This window comes from Arctopsyche grandis, chromosome 6 (genome assembly GCF_051622035.1).
Source record: "Arctopsyche grandis isolate Sample6627 chromosome 6, ASM5162203v2, whole genome shotgun sequence".
Classification (NCBI taxonomy): Eukaryota; Metazoa; Arthropoda; class Insecta; order Trichoptera; family Hydropsychidae; genus Arctopsyche; species Arctopsyche grandis.
This window is the reverse complement of record NC_135360.1, coordinates 5,264,378-5,281,973: the sequence shown is the minus strand read 5'-3', so window position 1 is coordinate 5,281,973 and position 17,596 is coordinate 5,264,378. Positions and strand designations below refer to the sequence as shown.

Genomic DNA, 17,596 nt, shown 5'->3' with positions numbered 1-17,596 from the left:
TCCTCACCTCTTCGTGCAATGTGGCCGAAGAACTGCAATATACGTTTCAGGCATATTGTTGACAGTCTATCCTTGATTTTTAATTCTTCAATAATAGACACATTCGTGCGTTTGTCGGTCCAAGGCACGCGCAGTAGCCGTCTCCAGGACCACATCTCGAAGGCATCGATTCTCCGTCTATCCGCCGCCTTCATGGTCCAAGTCTCGACACCATAAAGGCAGACAGAAAAAACGAGACTCTTCACGAGACGAATTTTGACAGCAGTTGTAATGGTTCTATTCTTCCAAATCTTCGTTAGTTGTGACATTGCCGATTTTGCTAATGTAATCCGGCGCCGTATTTCCAATTCGCTGCCGCCGTTGTTAGATATGAGTGACCCCAGATAGACAAAATTATCGACCACCTCTATACCGTTTAAAGCTGAGTTGTTGTTTTGCAGCTGTTGGTGACGGTCAATTATCATAATTTTTGTTTTGGGGCGGTTTATCTGGAGGCCAAGCACATTACTCTCTGTATCAACACGACGGATCAGTTCGGCCATTTCTTCATGATTATTAGCTATGAGCGTTGTGTCATCCGCATACCGAAGATTGGATAGTTTTTTTCCACCAATGGACACTCCACCCTTCCAACCATCCAGTGCTCTACGCATTATATACTCTCCATATATATTAAATAGGTCTGGAGATTGAAAAAATTGGCTAAAAATCCCTCCTATACAATATGTCACCTATAATTTGTAATTAATTAATGTACAATAAATATATTGTACATTAATTAATTACATTGCATTGGGATTTACCTGTAAGGCCTTCCTGGTATATATGTAAAATAAAATAAAATATTTGTATACAAATTGATAGATGTCTCATTGATTTGCGAGTTTTTCAGTGTCTCGTAATTCAGTGACTTAAAATGACAGTGACAGTGATATAAAAATGCTGCATTGTAATTGGCCAGGAAGGCGTATTGGGGTTTACCTGTAAGGCCCTCTTGGTATATATGTAAAATAAATAAATAAATAAGCGGCTTTAGGCGTTATATTGTTGTCAAGTGACGATTGTCCACAGACATTCCTAAATAATTTTAGCATCAGTCGTATTTGATGCTTGGTGGTTGACGTACATATGTATTTCCGATAAAAACTTCTCTGGGCAAGGGAAATGGGCAAGTGCATCGTTAAAATTGCACGATGCATTCAAAAACACACAATAAACAACATGGGATACATTTTTATAAGTTAATTTATCCGATTGAATTCCGTGCGTTGTAGCGTATTTATAGAGACGTACCGCGTAATATTGACAACAATTATTTATTCGTAAGGGCCCTTAGATTATTATTACATTTCTCTGTGTGTATGTGTGACCCCTCGCTCCACCCCCCCGCTTCCCCGCAACCACGCTTCGTCGACCACTTGACTCTGATTGGTTGTATGTCCACAGTCTGGCACATACCCACAAACATCACGTCCGTTTTTATATATATATATATATATATATATATATATATATATATATATATATATATATATATATATATATATATATATATATATTATATATATTATATTACAGTGAAAGCATATTTCAAGTGAAAATATATTTTCACCAATTCAAGCAGTGAAAATGTATCAAACAATGAATTTACAACGTTTAACTCTATAAATTTAACCCTAACAACCCAATCTTAAATGAATAAGGCCAACCCTTACTTAACCTAACCAATCCTAACCCTTAAATAATACCAACCCTAACAATCTCGTCTTAAATGAATAAAACCAACCCTGAAAATGTAACTGGTTATGATTTCACTGTGACATTTACATACATCTGTCTCCGTGACGAGCCAGAATTAATGTGCGCGCGCAGAATACGGGAGGAAAAGCCTGTTCCTCTTGTTCCTGTTGTACCCTGCTCGCGCAAATTAAGTGAGTATGTACCGTTTACCATGCACCGTTTTTTTAGCCACCTCACTCTGCCTTCGGCTGTCATAAATAAAACACGTGCATTAACATGCCAGTCGTCTCATTCGTTCATCCCCCATAGAGATAAAAATCAGTTAACTTATTATTAAGACTTTCGTGTCATGATAATCGGGTCTACCTCACGGGACCGAAAGTGAAAAGGTCGAAAAAGCAAATATCGGAAGGCAAAGATCGAAAATCGAAAGATCAAAAAAAAGGGTGCATGGTAAACGATACTATGTATATATAATATATATACGTGCCATGGGGTGAAATTATCTCTTTTTATTGTCATACAGCCTTGTTTAATGTGCGCGCGCAGGATACGGGAGGAAAAGCCTGTTCCTCTTGTTCCTGTTGTACCCTGCTCGCGCAAATTAAGTGAGTATGTACCGTTTACCATGCACCATTTTTTTTTGATCTTTCGACTTAAGATCTTTCGATTTTCGATCTTTGCCTTCCGATATTTGTGTTTTCTGTAATTTAACATTCTGGCTCGTCACGTAGACCCATACATACATATGTATATTGTACATTTAAAATCTTTATTCTAAGTTTGCATCCGATTTTCAAAGGACATACCTTTGGAATTTGGATGCTATTCACGACAACGTGATTCTAAAGATATAACCGGGCCGTAAAAAATTAATAAAACAACATCGATATAATATTCATACGTTTATTGTGCTTTAATTAATAATTTTATCAGTAGAAAATGCAGAACTTGTTTGCACTTTGGTAAATTCAGTCGTAAAGTAGATTAAAATATTGTATTTTAGTTAACAATAATAAAAATAATATAATAATAACCTGATTTGTTGTCTCAATGCAACGCCATCTTTCATAATTAATAACAATAGACATAAATTGCGATGAACATCATATCAAAAATAAAACACCCATTATATGGCAGCCGTCAAATGTGATGGCGGTTTAACGTCTGTTCATACCTATCCAGCACGACCCGTATCCTGCAAGTGCGGATAGTATTCTTTGGTACATTATATGGACGTATTCATACTCCATTCGCGCATGCGCATTTACGCATTCATGCGCGTCCATATAGAATGTACTAAAGAATACTGTCCGTACTTGCAGGATTCGGGTTGTGCTGGATAGGTATGAACAGACCTTTAAGTGTTGGAGACCCGTCGTTAAAATATAGCCAGTTTCACAACATACACAAAGTCCCGTTAAATTTTTACAAAGCGCTTCGATACTGACCATTTTGACCAAATTACATAATACGCGCCATTTTGACGGCCACCATAATCTCAATCAAATACATTGTTGGTATTACGGGTTTGGTGCAAACGATCGACAAGCGCCAGACAAACTGAACCACAGATTAACTGGATGGCTGCTTTAAACGCAATTCTCGACTTCACGAATGATAGATTGCACATCAGATGACGAGTAACCTTTCGATGTGCACAGATACAATTATTAAAATTGAGTTGGATCTTTCTGGCGAGTTTAATAAGGCAAAATTCGGAACTAAAGTATCAGAAGCACAGAACGTATCCAGGGTAGGTATGTCGGGACTTCGGGTAGATTTCGCTTGGTGTAAGTGCGAGCAGTGCGCACGCATAAGGTACACGTGTCGTTAATCTGTGCTTCAGTCTGTCTGGCGCTTGTCGATCGTTTGCACCGCATCGTGGTATTACATATACACATCATATAATACACACATATGTAATGTATATACATATACATACATATAGTTATAATTAAATAATAATAATACAAAGTTTATAAATAAAATAAAAATACACTCGTAATAGTGAGGTACATACATAGCTAATGTGATTCAAACGATGATAATTCTAACCAGATTCTGTTTGTGCCCATTTTTTTTGGCAACATATTATTCATACACTACTAAATATATTATAAATAAGATTTTTTGCTTAATTTATACACGCTAATCAAATTATATTAAATAAAACTCTCACATAAGTACAGACACACATTGAAAACACGGAATTGTGCGAATTATTCGATCGGGCGAACCGCTGAAATTTTTAATGAATCAATAAAGCGTACACCGACAATGGCGGCTAATTAATAATATAGTAATAATTATAATAAATAAAATAAACACATTACAATAAAAAAAAACGGAATATTAGATTTTCATATATGTATGTAAATCGTAATTTTTAGTATTAATTGACAATATTCTTGTATTTTTTTTAATATAATATGTAACGGAATGTGATGATAACTTAAAAAAAAAATGATAAATTCTGAATTCTGAAAGTATAATATATGTAGATACATCCTTAATAATATTTATTTATATATATATGTAAGTGACGATTTTGGACCATTTCACGTTTATACGTATAAAGTGTGGCAAATTTATCATATATATACAACAAAAAATAGTCTGATGTTACCAGTTTCGTAGACTAGAGTAAATCACTTTGAATTAGGCCTAAAAATATACATACAAATGTTAAAAAAACAACTAATAATAAACATATTTAAAAGCGAATGTCAATCGCCAAGGCTACTACAATATATCTCAATTATTTTTTGGCTAAATTTCAAATTTAACGAAACCAATTGACCGTCGCTATGATGAAATCAAAAACGAAACACAAAATCATGTAAGCAATTAAGTATTTCGGCCCATTGTATTAAATGTGATAGTTGCATGTGTGTGTGTGTGTTTTTTTTCTTTAACCGCTTAGCTGCCCAAAGCGCCTTAAGGCGCAAACAGCCTCAGCGCGTCGGCTGTATTATACGCTCAGCGCGTCGGCTGGGCGTCTAAGCGGTTAAACATTAATGTGCTCTATTTTTATTACATCTCAAATGGATAATACACTTCTTTTAATATAAAAGTTTTGCTTACACTTATTCATTAATTTATAATTCGTACGGCTATTATATGTATATATCTGCTGAATACTTTGTCTATTGATCAACACCTTTTATACGCCAAGGCCTAACAATCAATGACAAGACCGTGACTAAAACCTTCAGCTAGTTGCAAGTCATATAAGAAATGCCGTTCGACGCTGAGATACAGCATGTCACGGAGCAGCCGAGGGTTTGAGTCCGATTTACCAGGTGTTGGTCGTTTACTATTGGGCCTGGTGTTGCATATTAGTTGTAAATATATTACCCACATTAATAAGGCCAATTCAGTGCTCACTGTAAGCCTTTCTTGTATTGAAAGGCCTTTCATTATATAGGTATAAAAGTTGTTTCTAAAAATTGTAATCGGTATTACTTTTCAGTGTCGATAGAAAAAGCAAAATTAAGCATCATTCGAGAGCCCAAAACAAATAGCGGTACTTGTCTGATATACAACTGCCTTTCTGCTCTCTTCGACAACGCTGTAATAAGAAATTTCGTTCATTGCATTTATGTAAATATGAACAGCATTTTTATCTAACAAAGGCGATTTTATATTATGGTTATTACTAGTAAAAGATATACCCTCTTAGAAAAAAAAGGCTTCATCAAGTAGAGAGCAGAGCATCGTAACCTGTGCACCGCGGTAATATGTGTTCTCTGAACAGCACTTCGGCCTAATGCGTGCGAGTGAGATCGCGTGTGAGGGAGAAAACCGATGTTAGTTAGTGTTTTGTCCCTATGCATATACGGAATAACTAGCGACTGACGATGAAGTACATATGTATGAACGTAGCTGACAAATTCTACGAGTTGTAAACAATGTGTGCCGCGAATATCCAGAGGTTGCGATGCTCTGAAGTAGAGTCACCAAAATCCATCTCATAAGGAGTCTTATATTTTTTATGTCTATATGGAGCTGAGACGTGGAGCTTGAAGGCAGCAGACAGAAGAAAAATTGACGCTTTTGAGATGTTAAGAATCTCATGGACCGACACAGGCACAAATGTGTCCATTTTTGAGGAAATTAAGATTAAGGACAGATTGTTTACGACCTGCCTGAAACGCATTCTACAGTTATTCGGTCACATAGCACGAAGAAGAGAGGAGAGTATGAAAAAGTTGATTGGGATCAGTGATGTGGAGGAAAGAATTCTGAGAAAGAGGTAGATCCCCGACACGCTGGACCAAAGAAATTTAATAATAAAAGAAGTGGTTAAAGACGTCAAAGTGTTGTAAGATGTCGGTATGGCTGTCGCCATACTTAATTAGTTTCCGCTAAAGTCATGTTTGGTGTGCATTGTGCAACTTTTAGCAATGCACTTCTCCATCTTGCGAGCAATATGAAAAAATATTTCCACACACGACTGTTGCGGAAACTAATCAAGTATGGCTATTGCCATACCGCAATCTTATAAAACTATGGCGCCTTAAGCCATCTCTTTTATTATTACATTTCTCTGCGCTGGACTGATCAAATACGACGGGCTCTTCTATAGTGGAAATCCTCAATGTGGCCGAATCCAGGAACAAATAGAAACAGCCCATCAGGCAGAAAACATCTTCATAATTACGATCCTTACAGCTGTACATTTAAAACCTGGCCAAAAGAGTTAGTAAAATACGATTTCGTGAGATAAAAAGACTGTATATTTAGCGATTCAATTGAGATTACTTTATAAACAGTTAAAAAGTTCAGATCATTATTTGTGTATATAAAGGTCTGACCGCACTATGCGTCTGCGACACGAACGGCAGCGTGCGGCCAAATATTGTTTGTATGAAATTGTATGAGATATAACGCACTACGCGTCACGCGACAGAGTTGCCTTTTGTATCAACTTTGCCGTGATGTGTCGTGCTGCAGCAGTCGACGGCCGTATAGTGCGGTCAGACCTTAATATGTGCACTGTACGAGGTTTCTTGTTACAGCGTTTTCATAGATTGGTGCTGGCATATTATCAGACAAGTACCCGAATAACATTCATCGAGACACTGTTTCCATAATTTGTATGAAAGGGTACGTATTGTCACATTTCATCACACTATAATCATATGCAAGTATATTTAGTACATCAGAAAGAATAATAGAGAAAACCTGGCCAACTGCACTTTGAGGTTATGTACATACATACAATATCATAATCCAGTACAATTGATGCAGCCTTTTGGCCAAGGTTTATAACTAAATAATCAATTGCTACTTAAAAAAAGCATTCACATTAAACGAATAAATAAGATTCATAACCTATAAACAATAAATTAAAATTATGCATATAAAAAAATATTTACACAATGTAAAAAGAAAATGTATTCATTTATCGTTTAGCTTCACCAAGCGTCCGTATATCGAATATCGCTTTCTTGAAGCGCAGGCAACTTCGGTTGAAGACGAGCCCACGTTGCTGCCGTCAGCTTCGTACTGTTCAGGTTCAGCTTCTTCAAGCTCGGTAAAGCTGCAAAAGTACACACACAATAGAATCGACATTGAATTCACGATCATAACAGATGGGAATCATCAAATCATTACCACTTAGAGCCGATATTCCAATGTCTGACACGGGTGTTTCGCACAAATTCAAAACTTGCAACCGGTGGAGATGTTCAACGATGAGCAAAACGCCAGCATCACCGAATTGGGTGGCCCACAAGTTCAAGTATCGAAGTGATGGCAGCTGGAAACATACAGATGTTTATGTTTAAAAGTTGTAGTAATCATCGTCTTCAAACATGAAAGGACGTTTAATAGCCTTTAGAAATAACCTTTCCAAGCTCCAAGTAATACAAAATAAATCCCTAAAAATAATTTATAATACACCCATATATACTAACCTGAAAAAACTGCATGCCATATATAATATTCCGTTTGTTACAGACATTACTAACAAACTAACCAGTAGATTCTATGACAGAATCACTAATAACCATACTAACACACTTGTGAAGAGTTTCGGTGATTACAACAAAATGTCTATACCCTTAAGGTATAAACACAGATTACCTAAACACAATCTGCTTTAGGTCATCGACTTTAGAGAGTCTTTAATTAATATTATGTATTAGATGTATTATGAACATTTATAAGGATTGTAAATAGGTTTTTGAGGTCTTTTTCCTATTATGCTTTAGATTAACATTAGAATAATATAATACTGTGATTACTAACCAAATTAAAATTAAATTAAATTGTAAAATATAAAATGATCACTAGATCGGTAGCTATTAAAATAGATATAAGATGTATTGTGAACATAATTTCGTAATAATAAAAAGCATTTAAAAATCAAAATCAAACATGAAAGGACATAATAAGTTTTGGGATGAATTGCTTTCCAGATAACTGAATTGCAATCATAGATGTAGAATAACCTAGATATGCCTTTACATACAAATTTCGTTGGAGATCTTGACGCCACTATCTGAGGGGTTCGGGGGGTTTAACTAGCGGGGAAGTCGTGAAAAAAAAGGAAGGAACGCAAAAAACGCAATGTGGTCAGCAACCAGTTTATGTACATGTACATGCACTGAAGTTTTATTTTATTTATAACTTTATTTTACTGGACACTCCGCGTGACAGTAAACCAAACTAATAAAGTCATATTAAGAAAAAAATATTTAGCTATACACACTATATTAAACTACAAATGTATTGTATCGTATACTAAACAGAGCCGCCGAGTAATTGCGATCGGATTAGGCCGGGTAGCGTCCTGAGAGACCGTGTGACCGGGGTAAGTGGTTTTAAAGATTAGCGACAAGCTAAGTGCATGAAAGCTAAACAATGATTGCACTTCTCATACCGTGGGAATACATATCCGAATATGTGACTATACATAGGTAAACAGATTAGACGTCCTGAGAGATCTACCCCTTATAAGGCGGTACGTAGCGATATCATGTCATTCTGGATGGAGCACTGGCAATGTGTGTATCTCCTTAATCATCAATAAATGCTGTGAAACGACTGTTGGCCTTTTACCTGGATCCTCCACCCACCCCTACGCAACAGTATGTATGTTACTATAATAAAACCATCATTAACTATAACAAGATTTAAACATTAAGTTATGTAATGTGCTATTTAATCATATTATAGCTTTCATTCTTTTCCTTTTCATTTGTTTATTTTGTATTTACCTTTTTCATTTGTTGTTTATATTTGTAAATTTCAATTTCTTCTTATATTCTATCTTATAACCTTTTCCAAATATTTTAATACTATAGTTTAATTATGCAATGTACTACATATTTTGTCATGCCTTTATTCTTTACTTTTTAATTTGTTTTCCTTATATTTATCTTTTTCATTTTTGTAAAAATCTATTATTGGACTCGGATGTTACATATATTATTTATTTACTTTTTGTTTTTTTTATACCTATCTCTGTACATCCTGTCTGTTGATTTTTCAATTAATAAAATAAATAAAAATAAAATAAATAAATAAATAAATTACTAACTTCCACAAGGATCAATTTTAAAACTGAAACTTTAATATTTAGTTCATTGTTTGTAATTTTAAACTTAATGTCGATTTCTGAATTTCCTACAGTGCCAACAACATATACGCGTGCATTTAGAGACATCTGTGGCAGAGGTTGTCGACCGCTGTCGACCACTGCATATAACACTACATACATCGCGCCGATATTTCATTATATGTTAAAATACTGCTATAATTGAAGACATTATATATTAATTCTTACTTAAGATATGTGATGCCATCCCCCCTTTTATGTTTTCTTGAGTAATTGTAACACAATTTCACTTAATACGTTGGCATTTTCAAAAAACGTCAATCGACCTTCCGACTTAGAAGCTAACTAGCTATTGAGAGAGAGTGTGCATGCACTGTACTTTCTTTTGTGTGTGCATGGAATGTACTTTCTTTTGTGTGTGCATGCACCAACAGGGTGATCGGCTTAGAGCGTCAGAGCGTATCTATGTATTCTATATCTATGATTGCAATGTAAAACAATACATACTTCGAATAATAAAAGCAAAATACATATATACGTAATGAGGACACAGAAGAAGTAATCCGTGTGTGAAATTAGTTGGGAAATTTATCACAGTAAGCAATACTTCAAGGTTTTAAAATATTGTAGTTTGAACATGTAGAGGGGTTTCCGAGATTTAGGTGAAGTACGCACGGTAATAGTAGAGGTAGTTTATTGTTCTTAATCGGTCGGCCTACCACCTCCGAATGAAGCACATATGTTACAATATTATTAAAATTTGACGTTTTAAGATCGTTTTGAAAATTTTTCAGTAAATTTTAAATACAGTCTAGTAATTAGACTCTAATTTTTATTGAATATAATCTCAGAAACAACCTACTCAGTTGAGGTTGGGTTAGGTTAGGTTAGGGTATTTCTCGATTTGGTGTAGTAAAATCGTTAGCCACGATATAAATCTCGCAGGGAGAGTTCTCTACGATCAATTTATTGGTCAGATTATTGTTCTGTTTTTGAATCCTTTTCTTATATGAGTTTAAACATTAACACCCCAAGAATAAGCTCATCAATATTATTCTGTCTTCTTAAAAGTTTCTTAATTAACAGCAATAACCAACAAGGAATATAATAAACTACAATATCTACAATAAGTGCTACCTGAAGTTATTGCATCAAGTTTTTGGGTGCCAGATGTTCCGTGATCGAGATTTTAGTGACTTGCGCGAGATTGCTTTTTGCGGAATAATCCGTTTACCATTTAAAATAGGTTGTGGCTATTTGCAGGTACTATAATCTGCAAATTATTGGCTATTTGCAGGTACTATATCTGCGACAGGCGCAAAGCCTTCTGCGCATGCGCGTGAACTTATAATACGATTATAATTTCTTACATTTAATGTATGCTAGACTTGTTAAATCAATCGTTCATTATACATGAGGCAAATAAATTTCGCACGTTATTATATTAGATTTATATCTTTTAGCTAGTTCGCGGCTTGTACTTTTATGTAGGTATTATACGTTGTATAAGATAATAATTTTCTAACAATTAATAATACTAACTAATTTGGTTAATAACTAATGTCACTTTACGAGTTCGAACTAAATTTTAAGAGGTTTAAAACAAAAATTTAACAGTAAACACGCTGACAGTGAAAAGTTCACGCGCATGCGCAGAAGGCTTTGCGCCTGTCGCAGATATAGTACCTGCAAATAGCCACAACCTTTAAAATATCTGAATTTGATGTGTCAAGCAAAATAAAACCTATCCAAATAAGAGAAAGAACCACCGAGTTATGGAAAGTTTTCAAATTCCAAATCAAATTTACCTTGATGAGTTCTTCAGCTACCGCAGAAGTTACGTGTGTAAAGGCAAGTGAAAGGCATTCCAGATTCCCGAAGGAACCAGCGGACAACAGTCGAGATACGTCGGCGTCCGTTGCGCACGAAGGCAAGGTTAAGCGTCGCGGACCACCTTTTTGTTGCTAAAACAAACATAAACAATTACAAAAACATCCCAAATGCAAACAAACAACATTCGGAATACATTACGTACAAGTTTTTTAAGATGTACTTGACGTTGACATGAAGCTTGCAAAGCTCGTTTACCAGGCGGGGTACTACGCAAAGCTTGCACAGCCTCCACCCTTGATTGTTCATCTTCCAAAACCTCCCACTCCAGCATCAGACAGAGTGACACCAGACCAGCAGACTATAATTATGAAAATCTTCATTAAATTTTGTTTGTTTCAACTTTGAAGGATCCGAGTATGAGAAGGAGCATTACATGAGCTCGAAGTGCAAGTAGTAAACAAGCCGGCAGCATTTTAGCAAGCTCCACCAAAAAGCATTTCCTCTTACAGCAACAGTTCAATAGAGTATCCAACTGAAAAAATCAGATTCAAGGTTATATTGGAGTAGGTTAGGTTAATATACTAATGGAATGAAATATTATTGGATCGTACAATTTCGCCCCATTGTTGTAAACGATCGGGATCGGGATTTGAATGAGTGGGACACAATATCTGAAGCCAACCGGAGCGTCCTTGACGTAGCGGCAGCACGAATCTGTGGACAGCACATCGTCGGTCGGTGCCCAGCTTGAAAGCGGCTGAGGCCAACGCTGATGCTGCTGCCTTGGATTGGAGTATGCGGTGAGGTATCGGCACTGGTTGTAAAACTGCACCGAGACTTTCGGCCCAGTCGGCGTATGATGACCTACAATAATGATAACATTGAAATACGGTCTCTTAAATGAATTCTGTTCTGCAAAACAGATTTAACCCACATCAGTAACAATGGATTTTCATGAAACTTTTATATTATGTTACAGTTTAAGTGTATCTTTCAGTTGTTATATATTTTGACTAGTTGGAATATATTCCATCTAACCTGGTACCAACTACGGATTTAGTTGAAGTGTATTTTCAGTTGTAATATATTTTGACTAGTTGGGATATACTCCGTCTAACCTATGTAAGTTGATTCATATGGCGAATTACATTCCAACTGGTCAAAATATATTACAACTCAAAATGCAGTTCAACTCTAAGTTGGACAGGTTAGGTTTTCGTGAAAACTTTACTCGACTAGTAAATTGAGTTGGAAAGTCACATTTTTGTTTTGAACACATTCTTATTGTTATCGTAATACGATACTCAATACCATTATACGCAATACCTAGCAAATATTAACGCATTATTGAATTCTAAAGCATTTGTCAAAACTCAACTGTTATATTGCAACTGGCGCACATTGTTGAAAGTGTGTTTGCGTTTGTAGAGATATAATTTACTAGTTGAATTGTATTCGTATATGAATGACCTAAAACGCCAGTTGGAATGTATTACAACTGAAAATACACTTCAACTGTGACATATACAAAGTAGTACTAGCATACATATGTATATGGTGTTGTCTAATATTGTTAAACTTTATAAATTTGCTTCTATTCGATACAAAAAAGATTCACTATTCTAAATTAAGTGGGTTGGATTTGTTTCGCATAGCTATATTCAAACATTACACAATGTTGATTTATTAATGGCTTAAACATATACTTCAGCACACTCTCTTTAGCCAACTTACTACATACATAATATATGTTTTACAATCTAACTGTATTCAGAACGATGTTACAAAAGCAAGTAGCCAATATTGGTTACTGTTGCTACCTTGACCATACCTCGTTGTTTAGGAACAGTGGATCATTATAGTGTGTTGCTCCATTTCGAACCAAGTCCCACTTATAGTCATCAGTTTGAAAAAAAATGTAGTCAATTGGACTCAAACATCCACTTACGCAATTGGAATACTGACAAAATGGTAATAAGTCATTAATTTCAAATAAACATAGCTCAGTGTGTGTGATTGGGTCACAGGCAGATGTACGATATGTTCGTGGCTAGAATTAGGTTTGGAGAGCGTTCTGAAGTACGTAAGCTGGTTTAATTTGAAGTAACTAACATGAAAAGTATGACATTGGCGAAGCACACTATATACACATCGTCTGCAGAAGCAGGAACGTCTTTGTTTTTCACCACATCGCAATAGTGAGGCTCGTGCAGTTTCTTCGGGGGCAGCTTCGGCGAAATATCATCAAGTTCGACATTGTTGTTGTGCATATCTGGACTGATGCTTGGGTCGTCTGCCGGCGTGTCATCGGGGAGGTCGTCTTGGCAATCGAATTCGTAATCGATATTCACCGGTATTGTGTGTTTCAGTTCTTCGGATTCTTTTTCCGTTGGGGAGTAGATTGAGTGAAAAGCTGCCAGACACGCCGCAGCCAAGTTTGGCAGCACACGAGGGTGCGGGCAGTTGAAGCCGGGCCCGTGCACGGCTCCGACCCAAGCTCGCACTGCTTCAGCACCACCGGATGATTGATTCAGAGCACTGAAACAGAAACAATCCGATTATTATCAGTATTGATAAACCAAAGCCTGCAATTAGCAGTGCTACATATCAAAAAGGGCTCAAAAAATCTCATACTATCTAAGCATTTCTTAGAACAAACACTGCTTTCAACGCAATTCCGAACCTGATGTAATCTTGTAGAAAGTGTCTGAGATGAGGAGCTTTTCCAAAATCAACATTGTGCTTTAATATATATCTAGCAACGTGATGCAGAGTGTCGTTTAGACGTGGAGACAAGGGTCTTGTGCTGCACATCCGACTCAGAGCTTTAGCCAGAGGTGCCGGCAAAGGCGCAGCTCCGACTACTGGCCCTACCACCATCAAAATCATCTCTCCATCATCGGGCCACTGCTTCTGTGAATAAATTAGGACAGATTTTAAGACAAGTTCGTTAGTTTATACTTATGAGCTTAACCACATTGTTATAGTACCAGGGAGAGTAGGTTGGTGACGATCTCCAAAGGGTCGTGCGTGACTCTTTCGTCCTGCAAAGGTGTCACCATTACGAAATCGACCATGTTCTGAAAGAAGACGATGTATATTACTTTCAGGAATAGTCTGAATTATTATCAAGTTCACTGTGAATGGTTTGTTGTTACCTTCAACTCTTTAAGTAATACTGTGGTGTCGGTTTTGTGTAAAATGCTACGGTACTTATACATATTTCTCTGAAACATCACAAACAAAACAAATGGTCAGAATATAATAAAAATTCATTCACACTAAAACTTCTTGGTACGAAAAAATAATATACATATGTACATATGTCACAGTGAAATTATAACAGCAGTGAAAATATAATTACACTGACGTTTCAGCGAAATCATATTCAATTAAATTTTCAGTGGCCCCTTATTAGTGAAATTATAATTTTTGACAGTCTGATGATAGTGCGTCGCCGGCACGAATCGCGCCACCCCACGTCACAACCCTGCTCCCACACCCTCCCCGCAATCCCGCTCCTGTCCATTCCCACTTTCCTCATGGTCCACTATCTGTTTCGATTTTTTTTTTTTTGATGCCGCATGTGTGGGACTGGATGCGGAAGCAAACACATCATAATATCTTAGCAGCCAACACTTATTTATTTAGGGTTAGGGTTGGTTTTATTTAATTACGGATAGGTTAAGTTAGGGTTGATTTTATTTATTTAATGTAAGGTTTAGTAACGGTTGGTAGTACGTTGTAATTCAAATTCGTACGATGTAATTCGAACGCATGATGCATTAGCATTCGAATTAAAAAATTCAAATACATTAAGAAGTGAATTTGTAATTCTATTGTTACATCCATAGCCATTGATTGAGTCAGTGAAATTATAATTTCACTGACAATAACTATTTCATTGTAACATATATAACATATAGTGTTGACGGTAAAGGGGTTACATCCCAAATGTGAATCTCTCCAAAACGCCCTCTTTCCTGGAAAAAGCAGGCTCCACCGCCGAAGACTAGTGATTAATCCCAAATGTGAATCGCTACCAGGATAACCACTGCTACGAAAATCGCTCGCGTGGTCTCCTGTCGCACGAAAATTCGTCACACAGGAAAGTTCCCGTACAGAAAACTGCCCAAACATTGCTCAGCAAATGCTTTTTTATACGAGATTTGGGCAGTTTTGAGCATTTCGTAGCAGCGGTTATCCTGGTAGCGATTCACATTTGGGATGTAATCACTAGTCTTCGGCGGTGGAGCGTGCTTTTTCCAGGAAGAAGGGCGTTTTGGAGCTATTTTCCAGGAAACAGGGCAAACTACAAAGCTAGAGAGCAAAAAAAGGTTCACCATAAAAATGAACAATGGTGCGCAGGGTCACGCCGGTGCCTAGTAATCACCGAACCAATGTTGATATATAATCTTGACCAAATACATATACTGGTGTATCTATGACGGGTTTGGTGCAAACGATCGACAAGCGCCAGACAGACTGAACCACAGATTAACTGGATGGCTGCTTTAAACGCAATTCTCGACTTCATGAATGATAGATTGCACATCAGATGACGAGTAACCATTCGATGTGCACAGATGCCATTATTAAAATGGTAATTATTAAAATTGAGTTGGATCTTTCTGGCGAGTTTAATAAGGCAAAATTCGGAACTAAAGTATCAGAAGCACAGAACGTATACAGGGTAGGTATGTCGGGACTTCGGGTAGATTTAGCTTAGTGTAAGTGCGAGCAGTGCGCACGCATAAGGTACACGTGTCGTTAATCTGAGGTTCAGTCTGTCTGACGCTTGTCGATCGTTTGCACCGCATCGATCTATGACAGCTTCTCAAAGTGGGCGCTGGGATCATTTTGGGGGTGATTAGGGAGGGTTAATCCTATTTCGTGGGAGGGGAAGGCGTGATTTATGGTCAAAGACGCACTGTCATATTCTCAATCTAAAAACCACATTTAATTGTCAAACAAATTGTACAAAATGATAGTACTCACTCTCCAAACTATCGAATGAAACCAATGATCTCTCGTGTATGCATTCTTGGCCTGAAACAATACAAAGTAAAAATTTAATTTAATTCAAAAGAGGGGGTAGGGGAGGGAAAGTTACAGCTCGGGTCTGAAGAAGGCGCGTTACGGCCAAACCCAACATGACGGTCGACTCATCGATTAATTATTCGAACCATATTTAAAACAAAAAAGAAAGAAAAAAATGAATTGAATATGTAAATGCTATGATTTATGGCGTCTTGCGTCACAACGCTCGGAGTGACGTCAAACCTTGAGCCATAACTCAACGAACGGTCACAATACATATAATGTAATAATAGAAACAAGAAATATAGCAAATTATGTATATTACCTGTAATAAGAATGAGCCATCAGGTAGGACGATTCTCAGACAATATTTGTAGTTGGAATCCCAGCGAAGGACTGTGTATATGTCTTCCATCGAGGAGTACATGATCGGAGTTTCCATGAAACCGGAAGGCTGAAATTTATAAAGAAAATAAAAAAAATAGTATTGAAAATATTTCCCAAGTCAATTATCTTTGTCATTGAGTGTCAGAATATCTTTCAATATATGTACGTATGTTATATACGCATTGAAAGTTTTATTTGTTTATTGTCTTCTTATCTAACGTATTCGTTATCGCCATCTTCTTTACTTTTTATCTTGCACAAACACATTCATACTCTCATGCAAAGGTTTCATTGTTGATCGAGACCCACTTTTCATCCACCAAGTTCATCCAGAGGCGTCCAAACTATTTCTTTCCACATAATTTCATCCGGAATGTATGTAAATATACGTACGTATGAAATGGTATTCTTGACTCGAATAAAATAACAAATGAAAATAGCAAGACAAAACAACCGAAGCTGAAGAATCCGACATAGCAACGTTCGTACGACCTTTTCAGAACGAACTTTCAGCAGATAAAACGAATTTCCCACGTTGCCATGTCGGACGACGCGGTTGACTAGTGTTTTTACAATGTTTGTACCAATTTGTTCCAACTGAGAAGAGGAAATTGAATTTGGATTCAAGACACTTGGAAAAACTCGAGAAACATCTTACGTATGTATCTTTAGAGTGCAATGTCTGTCTGTAATGCTATACCACATATCATGTCCTCGAATCGCAGTACTGCACGTTTTGCCTGAATTGAGTTATTCCATACAGTTACTGCTCTATTTTTACTATATTATCAGACCACTTCGATATCTATTCAAAATAAAGTTTTATTTTTAGACAATGCAATGTAAAAAAAGGTAAAAATCGGAATTCTCGACAGGGCGGACCAATTTCATTTATTCTAATGCGCAAATGATTCGTTTTAAGGAGCAAAGTTATTTTTCTAAACGCATTAATAAATTAAATCTTACCCATTAATAAATGGTAAAAGTCGGAATTCTCGACAGGGCGGACCAATTTCATTTATTCTA

The 17,596-nt window shown here is 36.6% G+C and overlaps 1 protein-coding gene and 1 long non-coding RNA gene across 4 annotated transcripts in view; both read right to left on the bottom strand.

Moving 5' to 3' along the window:
* Nucleotides 1–4,594: 4,594 nt before the first annotated feature.
* On the bottom strand, nt 4,595–5,426 carry LOC143912715 (uncharacterized). The gene is made up of 2 exons (XR_013260651.1): nt 4,757–5,426; nt 4,595–4,661 (listed from the first exon to the last, which is right to left on the bottom strand). It is a non-coding gene; the product is annotated as an uncharacterized LOC143912715 (long non-coding RNA).
* A 1,036-nt stretch (nt 5,427–6,462) lies between these two features.
* LOC143912714 (C-Maf-inducing protein-like) overlaps nt 6,463–17,596 on the bottom strand; it is a 71,403-nt gene continuing 60,269 nt past the window's right edge. Inside the window, exons 4-16 of one of the 3 annotated variants that reach the window (XR_013260650.1) lie at nt 16,509–16,637; nt 16,142–16,192; nt 14,302–14,370; nt 14,134–14,223; nt 13,827–14,056; nt 13,256–13,681; nt 11,755–12,007; nt 11,577–11,675; nt 11,346–11,501; nt 11,119–11,274; nt 7,363–7,507; nt 6,784–7,288; nt 6,463–6,555 (exon numbers count right to left, since the gene is read on the bottom strand). Coding sequence is in view for 2 of the 3 variants with exons in the window: in XM_077432025.1 (XP_077288151.1) it covers nt 7,164–7,288; nt 7,363–7,507; nt 11,119–11,274; nt 11,346–11,501; nt 11,577–11,675; nt 11,755–12,007; nt 13,256–13,681; nt 13,827–14,056; nt 14,134–14,223; nt 14,302–14,370; nt 16,142–16,192; nt 16,509–16,637 (1,929 nt within the window). In the remaining variant the exon portion in view is untranslated. Of the gene's footprint in view, nt 7,289–7,362; nt 7,508–11,118; nt 11,275–11,345; nt 11,502–11,576; nt 11,676–11,754; nt 12,008–13,255; nt 13,682–13,826; nt 14,057–14,133; nt 14,224–14,301; nt 14,371–16,141; nt 16,193–16,508; nt 16,638–17,596 lie in introns of all 3 variants that reach the window. The other 2 variants (XM_077432025.1, XM_077432026.1) reach the window with 2 other exon arrangements.